This window comes from Oryzias latipes, chromosome 13 (genome assembly GCF_002234675.1).
Source record: "Oryzias latipes chromosome 13, ASM223467v1".
Classification (NCBI taxonomy): domain Eukaryota; kingdom Metazoa; phylum Chordata; class Actinopteri; order Beloniformes; family Adrianichthyidae; genus Oryzias; species Oryzias latipes.
In genome coordinates, this window is record NC_019871.2 from 16,708,050 (window position 1) to 16,726,833 (window position 18,784).

Consider the following 18,784-nt stretch of genomic DNA (forward strand, 5'->3'; position numbering starts at 1 on the left):
ACCCACATCCAATCCTTTGTTTTGCTTTCAGTTTTTTGGATTCTTTTTTTAAAACTATCAAAAGTTTGGAAATGGATACATTTCTAAGAAATCATGAGGAATTTGGGGATTTTTTGGTCTATGTTTTCTTCTGAAACATTAAAATTGCATGTTGTGAGGTTGCATGTTTTTTTGTGTGTGTTTTTTTTACTTTGATCCCACAGCTTTTTTCACTTCCTCTCTCTTTTGTTTGAAACTATTTCTATCTGCAAAGGTGATATGATTGTATGATTAGATTGATGAACTGAAAACCCTTTCTAGAGTTGAACTGAATAAATCCACTCTAACTGTGTTAAGCTGGTAAAATGCCGTTGTTGCTCTTTGGTACACAAATTTAAACTGAGAAAGTTATTTTGATCTGCTGCCAGACTAATGGAAATTCCCATAGCTGCACTTTTTTTCTCACCTCCCTCTGGTATGAGTCAAGTGAAGAGGAATCTGCCCATTATTTCTATACATGTACACTCCCACCAAAACATTTCTGAATGAAAAAAAGACCTGGCGTATGTAGAGACCTTGGTAAATAAATATTTATGAAAATATTTTTGAGCTGACTTCCTGTTTTTGGTATAGACTTTAGCTCCCAAAGCTTTGACTTCCACATTCTGGAAGCTCATCTCCAGCTTTTTTTGTATTTCTCTTTGAATGTTTGAACCACAGATCTTGACCTGTTGATTGCCAACTGTGAACAGACATTTATTCAGTTTTTCTCTTTTTTTTCTGCTGGGGAAACAGTGACGTGTGCTGAAATCCCCTTCTGAGGTCTGGCTGTGGGTTTTTTGGTTTTAGTGTCATCACCAAATGAGCTTTTGCTTTTCACAGTTTCTTTTTTAAGCAGTAAAACATGGCTGAAATTACTGAAGATTTTCCCCACAATTTTTTAATTCAATTGTTTTTAAATGAGGGATGAACAATATTTTCCCAATATGTAGATATTTTTAAACATTATTTTCCAGAATCCTCACACCTAAACTTTTATTTTCATTTGTTGAAGCGAGTCTAGAAGGACATTTTGGAACAAATTAAAAATAGAAAGTTTTAAACAGAATATAAAATATCTATATAGAACTGAAGGGTTTTAAGAGCTTTTAAGTGTACTAAAATCTTCAGTCCTCACAAAAATAAACTTAAAGTGGTATTTTGATCCATGCACACATTTCTGAGTATTCCTTTAAAAACCTGCTCTCTTAGCACCAGCCCCTCCCAACCCACGAAAACATAGACCAGTGTGAACCGCCCCTTCCAGGAAGAGTCTGCGCTGCCAGCGCTACCCCCAGGCTAACACACACACTTTCTAAGCAGAGCTAGCAGTGTTTGGCAAGAACACTTTTGATTGTATATGCACGATATGCACTTTCATCATTGAAAAAGTTTGGATTTTGTTTGTTTTCCAAAAAAAAATCTAGAAAATCACATTGTCTGATTTTTAAAGAATTTATTTGTAAATTATGGTGGAAAATAAGTATTTGATCAATAACAAAAGTTCAACTCAATACTTTGTTATATACCTTTTGTTGGCAATGACAGCAGTTAAACGTTTTCTGTAAGTCTTCACAAAGATTCCACAAACTGTTACTGGGACATGCATGTACTGGCTTTAGCAGGGGGACACTTATGGCGTGGTGTGTCACTGATAGTAGCCTTTGTTACTTTGGTCCCAGCTCTCTGCAGGTCGTTCACTAGGTAAACTGTGTGGTTCTGGGATTTTTGCTCACTGTTCTCGTGATCATTTTGACCCCACGGGGTGAGATCTTGCAGGGAGCCCCAGATGGAGGGAGATTATCAGTGGTCTTATATGTCTTCCATTTCCTAATAATTGCTCCCACAGTGGATTTCTTCACACCAAGCTGTTTACCTATTGCAGCTTCAGTCTTCCCTGCCTGGTGCAGGTCAACAATTGCATTTCTGGCATCCTAAGACAGCTCTTTGGTCTTGGCCATAGTGGAGTTTGGAGTGTGACTGGTGAGGTTGTGGACAGGTGTCTTTCATATAGATAATGAGTTCAAACAGGTGGCATTAATACAGGTAATGAGTGGAGGACAGAGGATCCTCTTACAGAAAAAGTTACAGGTCTGTGAGAGCCAGACATTGTGCTTGTTTGTAGGTGACCAAATACTTCTTTTCCACCATAATTTGCAAATAAATTCTTTAAAAATCAGACAATGTTATTTTCTGTTTTTTTCTCATTTTGGCTTTCATAGTTGAGGTGTACCTCTGATGAAAATTACAGGCCTCTCTCAACTTTTTAAGTGGGAAACTAGTAACAATTGATGGCTGACTAAATACTTTTTGCCCCTCTGTGCATGGATATTGTTTACTGTAAAAATCTTTGGAATAGCATGGTATATACCCTTTAATTATCTCCCTGTTAGTTTTATGTGAAATGTTTAGCTAATGCACTCTACACCTCTTTAACAGCATCTTAAAACTGTCTAAACTGGCTTTAAATGCATAAACGAATGACTCAGCTGTAGTGCTGCTTGACTCTTTCTGTCAACATAGCCTGCATGGCTGATTTCTCCAGTCTGCTCCATTTCTTCTCCAGAGCTTCCATGGAAACCTAATCATGTTTGGTCTTACAGCAGCAGCTTCTCTGCAGTCTGTCTCCAGCACATTATCATGACAACCAGCAGGCATGCGTCCGACCATCTATTAATAACTGCATGCTCAAATGGACTTCCAGCAATGGTTTTAAGTTGAGTGTAAAGTCGACACTTTGATCCCTGTAGGTTATTTGTAAAACCTATAGGGTTCTTTGGTGATTAAAAAAAATGATTGCACATGCGTCAGAATTGTTATTCTTTTCTACGAATCTTTCAAAGTTGTATTCAACAACAGTTGTGTTGATGTGCACGACTTTTTAGCTCTTAGGACTTTTCCCCTTTCCTTCCCCTATTTTGACACACGGTGTAAGTCACTGAATCATTCAACCACGAGTAGAGTACATGACTCGAGTGTTGAATCAAGGATATGTCTACAAAAAGAATTTGTCAAAAAAAAAGTTTGAAACTCTTCAGACATTATGCTATTAGAAAGCTGTTGCATAAACATATTTGTTACCATGGCTGTGGATTTAGACATTGTTAATTGCCAATCCCATTTAAAATAAAATAAAAATAATTTAAAACTGTTTTTTTTTAAATAATGAAAAAATGTGTGTTTATTGCCCTAAGAGATAAAAAGTTGCATAAAAACAAAGACTTAGTCACTTGGCCTGACGTTAGTACCTTTGAAATTACATTTAAATACAGGAAGCTGTGTAGAAAGGAAAGAGAATATTGTGAGGGAGTCATGGTGTCTGACCAGATATACTTATGGAATGCTAACTGAGAGCAAATGGTCTGCAGTAAATTTAATAAGTAAAGGACCTCCAGTGCTTCTTATTTTTACTTTTTTTCCTGTTTTCCTTAAACACTTGTTTATATGTCCATCTTCATACATCATGGGTGAAATGACATCATATATTCTTTTAGACAAGTCTGCCTTCTGTTTCCTTATCAGTCTCTCTTGTCTCGTCCTTTCACCTGTGGTGGCTGTCAGGGCTTCTCTGCCTGCCTAAACTTATTTAGAGAAGTTCACTCAATTCTTCCGTTAGTTCCCTGTAGTTTGCTTTGTTGCTCTGTTCAGTTTTTAACATTGTATTAGTTGTTAAAGCAGTGCGAGTGGGGACTTGGCATACACAAGATGTTCCGGATTTACTACAATTTGAACTCTGATATACTCAGAAACAGTTTTAATTCTTTTATGTTCTCCATCATGAGTAAAATGCTGCAAGAACATGTTACCCCCCTCCATAAAAAAAACAACATGATTTTCATTAGAGTGGGGTTTTAAGGACTTGTAGCTTTTGGCTTGAACTTCGTGATTTTGAGAGGCCTGTCGCTATAAATAGGGCAACGAATGAGATCATCGGAAACCTATTTGAAAAATGTAAGGCACGCCACTGTTGACAAACATGACGGGTCAAAGGCTTCCACTCATAACTTTAGGCAAAAGAGTGGGAAAAAAACGAATATAAATGTGTTTAATAGGACATAGAATATAACTCCTGTAGGTTTAGTGTGTTTGGGAGAGTAGGGTTAAAAAACCGTAGACACAGCCGGCTGAGTTGCGCGTGCGCAGACGCGCGTGGTGTTTATCAGGAAGCGATGAGGTCATCGGAAAGAGGAGGCTTGGAGGCAGAAAGGGGAGTGGGAGTGGTGTAGCGTTGGGGTGAGCTCAGCTCTCAGCTGCAGAGACGGGGTCCGCCCTCCATCTCCTCCTCCTCTGGCAGCAGCTCCGTCAGTGTTTTGTTGTGACAGCGGAGGAGAATGAACTAGAAGCGCGAGCGAGCAGGAGCGCCGGGCCGGGCTGACATGGTGGGAGATCTGTTCTACTGGAGCTTCTGCTGTCTCAGGCTATGGAGGAAGGAGAAGAAGCAGGTGAGCGTGACGTCGCTGTCGGGTCTAACGGGGCTAAAGCGAGCCGCTCAGGCCGGTGGGCTGCCGGCGGGTCTCCGCCTCCAGCCTCCTCATCTTTGAGGAGTCGAGCATGGCTTGGAGCATCCCTTTAAACTGGGTCACCGGGTTGCATTCTAAATGCACATTTACTCCTCTACCCCCCCCCCCCCCCTTTAATTAAAAAACTGATGAGACGTGACACACTTTTTCATTTTTAGACACCCCCCTTTACATCTTCGAATAAAGATGTAATTAAATAATTCATAAATGTTTTAATTTGGGCTGTTTTTGTAATATCTGGATGAATAGATCACACTCTCCTATTTTCCCTCAGCAGGCAGAGGAAAGTCTGAATACATGAACATCATTGTAGTAGTGTTTTGTGTGACAGAAGGGGGTTTCCATTCACGCTGCATCAATGTGGTCCTCTGTTCTCTATCTTAAGCCTTCTCTCTTAATTGTATTTGCCTAAATGCTGCAGACTTGTCTCAAAGTCTGTGGATGTCATGGGAAGCACATCTTCCTTTTTTTTCCCTCTTTCTGGTCAAACTGGTTTCATTTCACTTTGGAGCAGCATTCTGATCATACTTTTGTGTTAAGAAAGTCCATTTGCTGTTCCTTTTGTCAGGACTGGGATTATCAGAAACCCAAAAGCTGCTGCTGGTGTGCCACTAACACAGGAGGCAAACTGTTAAACTTGGTGAAAAACTTTAGGATTTTCTTTGTATTTGGCTGAAGGAAAAAAAGACAAATGTTTAAAGCATGAAAAAACTAAGAGTAACTTGCAGAAACAGTTAATTTAATTTAAATCTGCAATGCGTGTCGACATATAAACCACAGACAGTTCGTTTATAAACCACTTTAGATCTGTAAAACTGTGCAGCACCTGATCATGGAAAGTGTCAGAAGATCCCTCCTGACTGACTCGCAGCTTTTCCACTGGTCATTTTTAAGAAACTGATTTTTGTACTTAGAAAATATTCTATATTTAGCCTCTGCATGACCACTCAACACTCTAAAAACAAGAAGGAAAATGGAAATGAAACTGAGCTATAACACGAGAAAGAGGGGATTTTTATGAGGAAAAATAAGAAGGAACTCAAATGTTCTAAAGACAGAAGAACCCTTTCTTAAAACTGGAAAATATTATTTTCTGAAAGTTTTTCAGTTTTGCTCAAAGCCATGGATGGTTAATAGCAAAATTAGATAAGTTGAGCCTTTTTGCAGGACACCACAAAGTCAAAACAAGAGCACAATCCATAAAAGTCCACACATCCATATATTTTCTTAACCCGCTGTATCCTTTCAGGGCCACACCAGAGCCTGTCCCGGCTACTGTTGGGCGAAGGCGGTTGCCAGTCTGTCGCAGGACACACAATCACTCCCACACACACCTAGGATCACTCAGAGTAACCAGTCAACCTATAAAGCTTGTTTTTTGACCGGAAGCCCGGGTAAAACCCACACATGCACGAGGAGAACATACAAACTCCACACAGAAAGGTCCCAACTGGGATGTGAAGTAGGGCCCTCTGACTGTGAGGCAAGAGCGCTAACCACTGCACCACCATGCCCTAAAAATATCACTTTCTTTTATATTTAAGCATTATTTCTGTCCCCTTTGCTTGTTTTTGAGGCTGACATACATGTGAACAAACGTGCTGCGACAGAACTTGGTTTCTCACAGGAGTCAGAGAAACGCTCGCTCACTGGTTTCTTATGAAGGGAGGATTAGCTTTGCCTGAAAAGATTTCAGCGCTCCTCCTTTTCCTCCCCACTGTGGACATGAAGGATGCCCGTGACGTCAGGGCGGCAGCTGTCTCCTGTCAGATGTGGTCTGAGAGAGGGTGTGTGCACGTTGGCGTGCACACATGGCTCCCACAGACTCCTGCAGAGAAGTGAACTTCTCCTTCCAGCTGCCGTCTTCCCCTTTTAGGACTTCACCTACAAACAAATGTGTTGCTAAATAAAGATGTTGTGCTTTTATTGTTTGTTTGTTTGTTTTTTATGACACTGAGTTGAGGGCAAATGAAGATTATTAATGTCTTATCCATTTCTCATCCCTCTTGACTTACAAAGAGACTACCTGAGTCATGACTGCATGAAAGACAGGGGTGATGAGGTCGTTCTTGGCGTTTAGCTGTTAATTAGTAGGTTTGTTGTAGAATCCCGAAGGCACTCGACATGTTGATCTGCTTTTGTGGCGTTGCTGCTGCTTTCCCAGTGTGGTGGAGCAGCAGATCTGTGGCAATCGACCAGCTGTTGTCGATTCTTTCATGTTTGCCATTTAGGATCTTTGGTTTAACTGTCCTTTTGCCTTTAGCTTTGTTCAAGTGTGGAGAAGTACTCGCAAGTTCCCTACTATAGTCCCTGAACAGCAGATTTAGGTCAATTTAAATCCAGGTTTGCTGCAGAAAATTACTTCTTTTTACTTTATGATGTTTGTGTTTTTGTAGTAGAAGGAAATTGCTCTGTAACATTTCTGAAATCTATATTTTTGGATTTGATTCTTTTGATTACTGTTATGTCTTTAGCTTTCTGCCAATCAGAGTGAGATATGAAACCGCAAACATGGTCTCCAAAGAGCTTTCAGCTCTTGGAGGTTTCACCGTTGCTGTTTGGCTTCAAGGCTCAGGTTGAAAGCCAAAGAAATAACAGGTCTATAGCTGAAACTGAACCCCTAATGGGAGATTTTCCTTGTAAAAGCATAAACTTTGGACAGTGATTTATGTATTCACTTTCTCTTTGTATGGTCCAAAGACCTCCCCAACAGAGCACCTTCCTGATCTGCCAGTTTGAGTCATCTGCTTTGTTTTTGGCCCTAATTTAATTTTGAATCTTGTTTGCAGATCTGCCCCCAGCTTTAGCAGGCATCCTGATGCAGTGCTTGATTCTCCCCTCTGTTTCCAGCGCTTGTTTTATTTTATTTTTTTTTACTCTCAAAGATCTAACCTTCCTCCCAGAGTGATCATAAAAGCCTTATGGTGCTTGTCCCTCCACTCACACTCTGTTTAAAATCCTCAAGGGATTTCTGCTTCAGACCATCAAAGTTAACATTCTGAGCGTTTCTGGGAGACCAAGGGGTGTTTTAAGCATGATCGTGTTTTCTCTCCAACAGGTCGCTGGGGAGCAGAAGTATCACCCAGAATGCTTCAGCTGTCTGAACTGCAGGGTGTTCATCGGGGATGGAGACACATACGCTTTGGTTGAGAGATCTAAACTCTACTGGTGAGCTTGTAGTTCTGCATAATTTAAAAAAAAATCTACTCACATAGTCATCTTTGTTTCTTAAACTCAAACATTCATAAATTGTCATGGAGAAGCCCATAAAAAAAATATATTTTTTCCGTTTAGGCATCAGTTAAGGCAGTTTCTGGAATATATTTCAACTTATTGTAGTGTTTATGACTGGTGTAACCCTTTCGTGCTTTAATTCTGATTAAATTAAATCCACAAATGATCCCTTAGAATCCCACCCTAAGTCCAAATAACCCACAGCTTCCACTGACTTAATCTTGACCTGTCAGTTTGACTCCAAATAGTTTTTTTTTGGTCAAATCTATGACAGCTGTCTCAACACATGAGAAGTCAGTGGGATCACATGAATGTGTTCTTATGGCAATGCTGCATGAAATATGAACAAAGCAAATGAGTGAGAATGCAATTCTGATTCCGTCCACTGCTTGTTAAAAAAAAAAAACTGGCTATAGGAAACCAGAGCTTCATGTTTCCGTGGCTCACAGCTCCGCTTGTGCGTCTGTTCGGAACTTGTTTGGCCGGAGGGCTGCGCTGTTGTGACCGTCACAAGCCACACGCTTTAAAAACAGTTGACTGCTTGTGAAACACAAGTCAGAAGTTAGAGATGCCTTTCACTGTAAAAGCTCGTGGCAGTTTGGGTTCATGCAAGCATGCTAGCTTTCCCTGAGGTCTTTAAATACTTTGTGTTGTAAAAACTGAAGAGGCGCATGTTGTGAGTGATGTTATATGAAATGTTGGAAGGCAGTGAAAATTCACAGTATAGTTAGTTTTTTTCTGTCTGCTTTTTAAATAATGAAAAACATGAAATAAATCAACTTTGTCGTTAGTTTGACAGAAAAGACCGTCGGGTTCTCTGAGTATGTAAAATTGATTCAGCATAAATGAAAACTCCCAATTATTACGAGTTAAAGAGAAATGATGTTTGTGGTTTAAGTAAATCCTCAGTTTGTATTTTGGCTTGTGAAACGTCTAACTGATATGACCAATCTAAAGTTCAACATTGGCTCAAGACAACGGCTGTCCATTGTTGTCCTCGCTGACCTCAAGCAGCATCTTTTCAACATGTGATTCTGTAAAAGCTGACGTAATGAGAACTTGACATTTCTTTCCTCAAAAAAAACAAACTTTACAAGGTTTCTCATTTTCTAACCTGCCTCTGTCTTTGACATCATCTACCCCTCGCCTTCTCTGTCTGCAGTGGGAACTGTTACTACCGGAACATCGTGACCCCGGTGTCGCCGCCAGACTCGCCGTGTTCTCGAATCCCTCACACCGTCACACTGGTGTCCATCCCGGCCTCAGCCGATGGCAGCGATGAGTCCAGGGGGCGGGGTTTCTCTGTGGCCGTCGAGCAGCCGCTCACCCCAACGAACAGCCCGGAGCAGGAACGCACTGTCAGAGTGTCCGAGTGAGTTGTGTGGGAAAAGTGATTGGCGGCAAGGGGGGAGAGTTTGTGAAAAAGCAGCAACATCAGTGTCTCATCAAATGAACAAAAAGGGATTGAAAGGCTGATCATCATCAGGACAAACACTAACTTATTCAAATGTGTCCTTTTTTTTTATCTAGAGTGGATGCTGACTGCATTAGTCCAGATGTGAAAAACTCCATTCATGTTGGAGACAAGATTCTGGAAATCAATGGGAAACCTATTCATAACATTCCCCTGGATGAGGTATTGTCATTTTTGGCTTTTTGATTAAAAAATAAGTCATTAAAGTGTGTTTAAGTTGTAAGAATAAAAAAGAAAATCCTAATTTCATTGTAAAATTACTTATCCTCACTGCTGAGAATGCAGGCTTCAGTGTTCCTTTTGTTTTAGAACTGTCAGTAACAATAGAGAAGTGCCCTGCTGGATCCTTTCACCAAGCTTGTCTTTCTAAATTTCCTCTTCATCTGCAGATTGACCTCCTGATCCAGGAGACCAGCCGACTGTTACAACTCACCCTCGAGCACGACCCTCACACCCAAAGGCAGGATGGCGGCTCTTCTGAGGCGAATGAGCAGACGAATGGCCCCCTGTGCTCCCCCCAATCAGAGAACCCCAGCCCCACCCTGCCAATCACACAGCCGCCCCTCCCCAACATCAACAACCTGAAGTCCCGCATCATAACGTGAGTAACGCAACATTCGCTCCTGCTGTTTTCCAAAGATTCGACTGCAGACTGACATCTGGACAGCATAGAGGAGTCATCCCACCGCCTTCACCTCTTTCTCTTTCAGGCGGAGTTACAGCATTGATAAGTCGCCAGGTTCCAGCAACGCTGCATCGCCCATCGCTCAGAGGAAGGAGATCAATCGATCCGAGTCACTCCGAGTTGTCTCCAGTCGGACTCACCGCATCTTCCGCCCATCTGACCTCATCCACGGAGAAGTGCTTGGAAAGGGATGCTTTGGACAGGCCATCAAGGTACTTAGTGGCACCATGTAACATACAGTATCCAGTTGGTGGCAGCACTGACTTTAATTAAGATTAAGACATGCTCAGATTTGGGAGGATGTATTGCTGTGGTTTAAACACATCGTGGGCTTTTGAAATTCCCACACTATCATGCGGAATAGTGGAACATAGCATGTGTCATATAACATCTGAATAGTTTCCCAACTTGTTGATCAGCTCACATTTGGCATGGTTGTGCATGAAGGTGACCCACAGGGAGACTGGGGAGGTGATGGTGATGAAGGAGTTGATCCGCTTTGACGATGAGACGCAGAGAACATTCCTGAAAGAGGTGAGTTGTGTTGTTTTCAAAGTTGCTGCAAACACCCTAAGGCCCAGAAATTTGTGAAAGAAGGTGTGTGTGTGTGTGTGAGAACTATGTCATGCAGTTTACTTACAACACTCTTTTGTTATGACTCTGTTTTATCGACTGTCTCCCTCTATCTCCCCCCCTTATCCTCCATCTCTAACATCCCACTCTCTCCTTCTTCTTTCCTTTTCCGTCCGGTGCATCAAAGAATGCATAAAAATATAAATATTATAAATAAAGCTTAGCATCAAATACAAAAGGGGTTTATACAAATATACACTTTGTCTAAAGACCCATAAAACCCTGTTGTTTACAGTAAGATCTGTCAAACAAAAGAGGCCTTCAGCTCGGATCTGCTTGCTCAACTGTTGGACAGGACAAGTAAAAAAATAAAAAATATTGTGAAAGACACCATCAAGGGTCATGTTAAAAAATTTGGGGAAATTCTGTTTTGCGCAAAAACTAATGGTGCTTCAAATGACAATCTATTTCATAATTAAAAATGAAAGTGAGCAGAGTAAAACTCTTAGGATTTCCCCTAAAACAGGACAATAAATAAAGACATCTGAGTTTTTTTTTTTTACATTCATCTGTTAACCTGTAAAGATGTCATATAATATGTTTTAACAGGTTTATTTTTCTTTTCCTATCAGTCCAGTCCTGAGCCTCTTGTTTTGAACAGATTATATTCTACTTCTATTCTATACTGCTTGCGCAAACCGGGTGTATATTTTTATTTAAAAAAAGTTTTTTTATTAAAAGCTAAACTTTGTAACAGATGGAAACTAGAAAAAAAAGGTAGAAGAGAAGAGTGAGGGTAAAGTAGGAAAATTACAGAATATAGAAAATGTATACATATATATTTTCGTTTGCTGCTTCTTAACTTGTGTATTCTTGACACTGCTTTTTTAATGTAGTGGGTCTGTGTACTCATTTTTATTGATTGGACTATGAGTCTGGAATAAATTCTATCTATATGTCTGTCATTGGACGTGAGAAAAAATAGAAAAATATCAAAAGTGACAATAAAAGTTGCTTGAAGTTTAATGTTAATAACTGTTTAAAGCAGGGCTGCATTTCCTCTGCACAACCACACAACTACATACTCACATTGTATGCACCAACCCACATAGTCACATGTTTACACAGATCAATACATACAACTGTACATTCTTTGTATACTTAAGCTTTTGGATTCCTGTAATACTCTACAGCTCTTTTCACTCATTAGCTGCATGTGTTTCTGTTAAAGAAGAAGCCTCAGCTGCACTGATGTTGACAAACCTGCGTTTTTTGGAAATAAAATAAAAAGTTAAGGAGTGTCTCGTCAAACAGGCTATGGAGCAATACATATTACTCCTGTTTCTGTGTGACGTTCAATCATATTGTATCATTGCCAACGCATGAGTTCAGCAGAATTTATCTGGATTTGTAGGAAATGCACCAAACTGAACATGAGTACAAAACGCTTGGTGTTTACCATATATGTTTACATTTTTAAATACTGTTGATATTATCATCTTATGACACTTGAGGTTTGATTACATCATAGTTTTGTCTACAAAGTAGTTGGCTGCTCATTTCCAGGGTTTCTGGTGTAAAACTTAGCTGGCTGTGAGTCAGATATCCAGTCAGTCTGGATAGCTGCACCCAGAAAGTCTAAACAGTTTTGGTGCTGACTTGTTTTAAAGAGCATGTGACCTAACGGGTTCAAATGTCCTCAGGTGAAGGTGATGCGCTGTCTGGATCACCCCAATGTGCTCAAGTTCATCGGAGTCCTCTACAAAGACAAGAGACTCAACTTTATTGCAGAGTACATCAAGGGAGGAACTCTGAGGGAAATAATCAAGAAAATGGTAAGCTGGGTACAGCCGTATGAGTAACAACTACATTTTAGTTAAATTTGGCTGCAATTGATTAATTAGAAGAAACTGATTTTTTTTAGTTTGAATGTGATTTGTTTTTCCAGGACAGTAACTATCCCTGGAATCAGCGGGTCAGTTTTGCGAAAGACATAGCTGCTGGAATGGTGAGTTGAAGGACTGCAAGAGTTTGAAGCTGCTCAATATTGTTGGAGCCATCGCCCTCTAGTGGCCATGCTCATAAAGTGCAATCATCTCTGTCAAATCTCACACATAATAATACTTCACTGCCTCTATCTCACAGGCTTATCTACACTCCATGAACATAATCCATCGAGACCTGAACTCCTACAACTGTCTTGTTCGAGAGGTAACAACTTTCCAGTTCATTGCGTGTAGATTTGTCTCAACATATGGAGCACTTTTTTGGAATAAAGTTGTGCTGCTTTATGATTCTCATCAAAGTTGCTGTATTCACAGAATTTTTTTTATTAAATTAGGAATTAAAACTATGAGGCATTAAAATAAAAGTTGCTACTAAAGTAATGAATATAATATAAGATGGGTTTTTTTAATTTCAAAATGTGATTCTGGCAGGTAATAAACAGCGTTTTTGCTCATCTGTTTTCTTAGGACAACACAGTGGTGGTGGCAGACTTTGGTCTGTCTCGGCTCATGGTGGATGACAAGCAGGATGAATCGCTGCTGCAGGGAAAACTGTCCGGTTTAAAGAGGCATGACCGCAGGAAGCGGTACACTGTGGTGGGAAATCCCTACTGGATGGCTCCTGAGATGATCCATGGTATGACACACAGGGACAAATGTGTTTTGCCTTCCTCTGCATGTTCATCCTCTAACAATAAATGAGCTAACATGGCTTTTTCCTCCTCCAGGGAAGAGCTATGATGAGAGAGTTGACATATTTTCTTTTGGCATTATGCTCTGCGAGGTAAGCAAATCAAAGAAACACACAAAACCTTGTTAGATTTCAAAAGTTCTTTCACAGGCTCTGTATTCTTCTCTTTTACATTACTCTATTTATTAAACACTTTCAGACCATTCTTTCCACATGAACACTTGCATTCAGCTGTCGTCTTCCATACCATTTTTATCCACTGACACGTTAAATGACTCTGCAGTGAATGAAGGAAGAATTCCTGTCTGCTTTGGTAACCTAAACAGTGGAGATACAAGCGAAGATGCAGGGTCCTCCTCTGTGAGATTAAGCACAGTCATTAGTTTAACCACATATGTACTAAAGTGTCTTAAACAGAAGATAAAGCCAGCAGGAGCTTCAACCTACAGATGAATTTGTTGTACCATTTGGCAGCTGACTGTGATGAGCTAACCACTGTGGTCCAGCCAAAAAAAGTTGCAACTGGCAAGCTACTTTTCTGCAAAAGCTGTATTTAAAAGAAATTGCGGTCCACCGCAGCCAGTGGGATAACTTATTGCCATCCTCTGCTGTTGCACATTTGTTTCTGACAGCGCTAAATGGAGTGTGTGGTTGCAGCACTCCACTTCTGCCAACAGGAAGCTAGTTAGCCACTTTTTTTTTTTTTATTGGGTGTATACACCTAATTTTCCCAGAATTATAGTCCTGCAGTCATTTTCTTTGCTTCTTGGCCTACAGTTAGTGAGAATTTGTCTTTTTTATTTAAGATTTTAGGTATTATATTTATTTTATTTTGTGAGGGGGAATATTTTTGTTCTGCCAAAAGTCATTTCTGGAGGGCCAATCGATTTTTCATAAGGACTGTAGACTTTGGGCTTGGCTACACACCAACTTCATTATCTGGATCCAACAGTTTACGTCAGTCCCAGGAACAGGACTTCTGCACATGGATTTCATTATCCAATGTCTGTTGCAGAGGCCAAAGGCAAAGTCTTTGTGTTGATTCAGACAGACAGGAAGGCAACAGACAGTCTGTATGTAGGATGAGCTTAAGGTGAAGAGATGTGTTTGTCCTGAGCCACAGTGCGTTTTGCTTCTTTCCTGTTCAGATTATTGGCCGAGTGAACGCAGACCCAGACTACCTCCCCAGGGCGACAGACTTTGGACTGAACATTTCTGGTTTCCTGGAGCACTTCTGTCCTCCTGACTGCCCCCCCGCCTTCTTCCCCATGGCTGCTGTTTGCTGTGACCTTGATGCAGACAAACGGTCAGACATCTTCAGCTAATGCACTCTTAACTTGTACAAAAAAAGATAGTTCTGAATAAGTTTGAGTGATAAAAGTCTTGTTTATTGAGTGCTACACTACTTTTTTTTTGGTCGATTTTATCTGCAGTGAGGCAATAAAAAATTCTGTTAGAAAACCAAAGATGGGTTCTTTAAATAAACCTGACAATTTTTTCATATTCAGAGCACAAAATCTGTTCAACGAAGAGCTAAACCTTTTAAGATATAGTTTTTTAAATTTCCTAATCTTGATAATGCTGGCAAATATGTCTTAATAGAGTCTCTGTTTACTTTGTCATTGTTTAGGCCTCCTTTCCTAAAACTGGAGGAGTTGCTGGAGAACCTAAAGATGCACTTAGACATTGGTCTGCCCCTCAAGTCTGAACTGGACCAGCTACACAAGGCATTCTGGGATCAGCACAGCGTCAAACGCCCTGAGAATGGCCTGCACACTCACCCTGAGCAGCCAGAGTAAGGCTCAGCACCACAGGAAACAAAGAAAGGAGGAGGTAACCCCTCAGTGGACAAAGAACACCCAGCTCGGGTGGCATCGTGGCAGTAGGGAGGAGGCATGTAAATGTTCCTCCTGGTTTAAAGCAGATGACATGCCGGCTCAGGCTTAAAAGAAGGTAGATTCGGGGATGAATGTGGATCTGAATAGCCAGCTGTGGAAGATAAAAGCAGGAGTTCTGCTGTGCCTGAGGTTGAAAAGTGGATATTCAACCAGACACAACGTTCAAATCATGACTCTTAAATGATGCAGATGGAACATACCAGTCATGCCAGTGGAGAAAACTTACTGTGCTTACAGTGCTGTCTCAATCCACACAAAACAAAAACTAATCAAAGACATGAACAGAGCTGACTTTCAGCTTTTCCCCTTGTGAGCCTCTTCAGAGTGCATTGTGCAGTTTTTGTTTGCAAGATTTTCTGTTATTTTCTTTTTTAACTTTGGGTTTGCATTGCTAAACTGACCCAAGGAAAAATGTGAATAAATCCCTGTGTGCCGTCTTAAAACACAATATTTTCAACCCACTTGTACCAGTCAAACAAACCTTTCAAGCTTTAAATATTTCACAGAGGAGTGCATGACTGTAAATAATGTTGTCAGAACGGATTCATGGTGTCCGCGGACTTGGACTGAACCACTGATTTGCAGGTGGCCCGCCCACTTTTTGTGTGTTACATTGACCTTGTGTGTTGACATATTTCATTCACTTTGACATTCAGATACAAAGCAAGGTCCAACAATAGAATCACTGTAAATGTTTTAAATATTGTAAATTTAGAGACATATTTTATATACATATGCAACATTGCCATATTTTTATTAGCCGAACAGTGGAAAAAACATTAGTCTGTAATATCACTATTGTGTCAGGCTTACCACTTTTAGCATTTAGAATTTAAAGGATTGTTATTCTGTTACAAGAAATCACTAGTTTGAATTAAAAAAATAATCATCATCATCATCATATTTTCAATGCTGGAACAAACTAACCATCAATCAGGTGAATTTTTCCTTGTATACTAGCTAAATCAATGTATACTTTATTAAAGTCCAATTTGATTTACAACTCTGCCAAAAAGAGCTGAGTAACAAGTCACAACATTTATGTTAACCACAATTATCTGAGTGCTGGCTCATCCTGATCATACTGGAGTTTAAATCCCATCCAACTGTTAAGAGGGAAGTGACGCCTCTCAATATCAATCGGCTTTGAAGGCAGTCAACCTGCTAGGATTCCAGTTTTGCTTGTGTACAGTCTTGTTACAATCGGAACATCAGGTACTGCCTCATCTTGTCAGCTCCCCCTGAGGATGGGCCACTGTTTGTTTACACTTGAAAGCTAGCTGTTGTTAATACCACTGTATATATGTGTATATATGTGTGTGTCTGTCTTCCCATCTGTTTGTGTGCATCGCCTATATATGCACTCTTCAGAAATGCTCTCCAGCCAGGTCAGACTTTTCTCCTGCACCTTGTGATGTAACTGAAATCCTGCTGTTTTCCACGATGGTCTCCTCTGCTTTTATTCCAATCAATACTTCTCTGTCTTTTTCTCTGGTAGATTAAAAAACAAGGATGAAAGACAAAAAAGTTCAACAAAGAAAGCAGGGCAGCTTAGAAAAAAAAGCATCTGGTTTTTTTCTATCTATATTTAATCTCCTTTTTTTTATAACATTTTAGTACTTTCATTTGCACTAAATGGCTATTTGGGGCCTTTTTTTCTTCTCTTGGGCTACTTGTGATAAGAAATGAATTTTGTCAGTTCAGGTTGATCTATAAATGCAAGCCACTGATGGAGCCTTTCAGCTGTAAAAAAAAAAAAAAGAGGGGGGGGGGGGCTTTATGTGGACTTCATCCTCTCAATAGCAAAGTTAGTTATGTGAGGACTACTTGCATCTTTATGCACTGCTTGACCCTTGGAGGAATAAGTTTCTCACAATTTGAAATATGAATAACTTTGAAGACCCATAAGTGGTAATGAGAACCAATTTCTTGCTAATGAGGGGATTGATGTCTCTGCTCTGCCTGCTGCTTACAGACTGGTCCTTTGTGAATGATGTTCTGTATGTCTGACTGCCTGCTTACAGATGTGATGCCCACAGAGTCCACTGCCAGTCTTGCTGATAGTAGAGCATTTAAAGTGGCCTCCCTCGTCTCTTCCTCATTTTGGCTCAGGGCCGTGATTTTTCCGGAGCTTTCCCCACAAGTCCGTTTATTCAGCAGCTTAAGACGTATGCACAATTTGCGGTGAGACTGGGTGAGCATATAAACTTCTGTCACTGGGTAGGCCAACACAGAGATGCCTCTCTACAACAAGCCTCTTTTGGTTGACATGTGGGCATGCACTGCAATCGAGCAGCTTTCCCCGTTCCTGTAAGAGCCATGTCACGCATGTTGCAGTGTTTGTGAGCGCCTGTGGTCATTGTGAGCATTTTTGCAGCACTTCTTTGCAAAAGATCGTTACCTCTGAACAATGCTGTGCCTTTTGTTGTAAGCTAGCCTTGCCAACGACTCGAAAACATGAACCGATTTTCTCCTTTTTTTATTGTATCATAGGTGCAACAAACCTGATTGGAGTGGATTGCGCATCATAACAAACTATGTTATATAAGATTTTAATTCTTGTTCTTTGTCATATTTATATTTTCTATATCTTCATTGTATGTTTTTTTATATGTTATATTTCTTTTTTGTCTTATTTAATTTTTTTACACAAGCTGTGAAAAAAATTCTGCACTTTAATCCTGTATGTAAACATTAAGCCTCTGAGGAGGATGTTTTTTTTGTATTGTTTTTGTCACAGCTGAAAATAAAATTGTTGCTCCTTAAACTTTAATCTCCATTTACTTGTAAGATTGAAAAACGGAAGTCTTCTTTGGGTTTTTCTGCTACTCTCACCACTAAATAACTTCACAGAATGGGGCATGACCAATTCAATGATATAAGTAAAAACATTCTAACTCTTACCCGGCTCACAATTGACAATGTTTTGTCACAATATGTTGGAGAAAACGTACAGATCCTTCAAAGAAATTGTGCACATCAATGAGTAAACATTTTCACCAACTGACCAGTAGGTGTCACTGTCAACTGTTTATGATGGAATAAACAAGATGCTCAAATTTTCTCAGAACAAAAAATAAATGGTAGGCCGTCATAAAATTTAGTCATTTAGTTTGCTATAAACTGCAGATATTTCTAGAATAAAAGGTTTCTAGAGAAAAAATGTTTTCATTCATTTTCATAATTAACTTTAATTGTCTTGTTTATTGTATTATAATAGCCATCTATTTGGGTTTTAAATTGCCTTATGATAAATGACAACATTGTTTGTAGGGTTTAATTTTAATGCAGTGGAAGTAACGTTTTTCTTAAAAAAAATCCCTTTTTAAAATTATTAATAACTTTATTACAGAACTAAAGGTGTGCCAGCACATGCATTAAAAAACATTTCATTGGTTCTGTGGTGAAGTGTTAATACATCCTTGATTTTCTATGATGATTCAAAAGGTTCATAAGGAAATGATCAACAAAGCAACTCCAAAGGGTTCTCCCAGCTCTTTCAAATGTCACTGAACAAGAACAGCAGACCATTAGATGATGGCTTATAGAAGCTTATTTTATAAAAACCATCAACAAGAAGCTAAATAATTGGCTGAAAATAGCAACAACAAAAAGTCATCTTCCATTATTCGTCCAGTTTTTCTTTCATTAACACTTGGTTGTCCAATCACAAACTAAAATATGG

At 39.8% G+C, this 18,784-nt stretch overlaps 1 protein-coding gene across 1 annotated transcript in view; it reads left to right on the plus strand.

The window, feature by feature from the left end:
• The window catches only part of LOC101168972 (LIM domain kinase 1-like), a 31,187-nt gene extending 13,321 nt beyond the window's left edge, over positions 1-17,866 (plus strand). Inside the window, exons 4-16 of the mRNA XM_020708593.2 lie at positions 7,597-7,706; positions 8,935-9,144; positions 9,303-9,408; positions 9,636-9,847; positions 9,957-10,143; positions 10,379-10,465; positions 12,208-12,339; positions 12,453-12,512; positions 12,650-12,715; positions 12,979-13,147; positions 13,239-13,294; positions 14,350-14,507; positions 14,832-17,866. Of these exons, the coding sequence (XP_020564252.1) occupies positions 7,597-7,706; positions 8,935-9,144; positions 9,303-9,408; positions 9,636-9,847; positions 9,957-10,143; positions 10,379-10,465; positions 12,208-12,339; positions 12,453-12,512; positions 12,650-12,715; positions 12,979-13,147; positions 13,239-13,294; positions 14,350-14,507; positions 14,832-15,000 (1,722 nt within the window). The 3' untranslated portion in view covers positions 15,001-17,866. The remainder of the gene's footprint in view (positions 1-7,596; positions 7,707-8,934; positions 9,145-9,302; positions 9,409-9,635; positions 9,848-9,956; positions 10,144-10,378; positions 10,466-12,207; positions 12,340-12,452; positions 12,513-12,649; positions 12,716-12,978; positions 13,148-13,238; positions 13,295-14,349; positions 14,508-14,831) is intronic.
• The last annotated feature ends 918 nt before the right edge of the window (positions 17,867-18,784 follow it).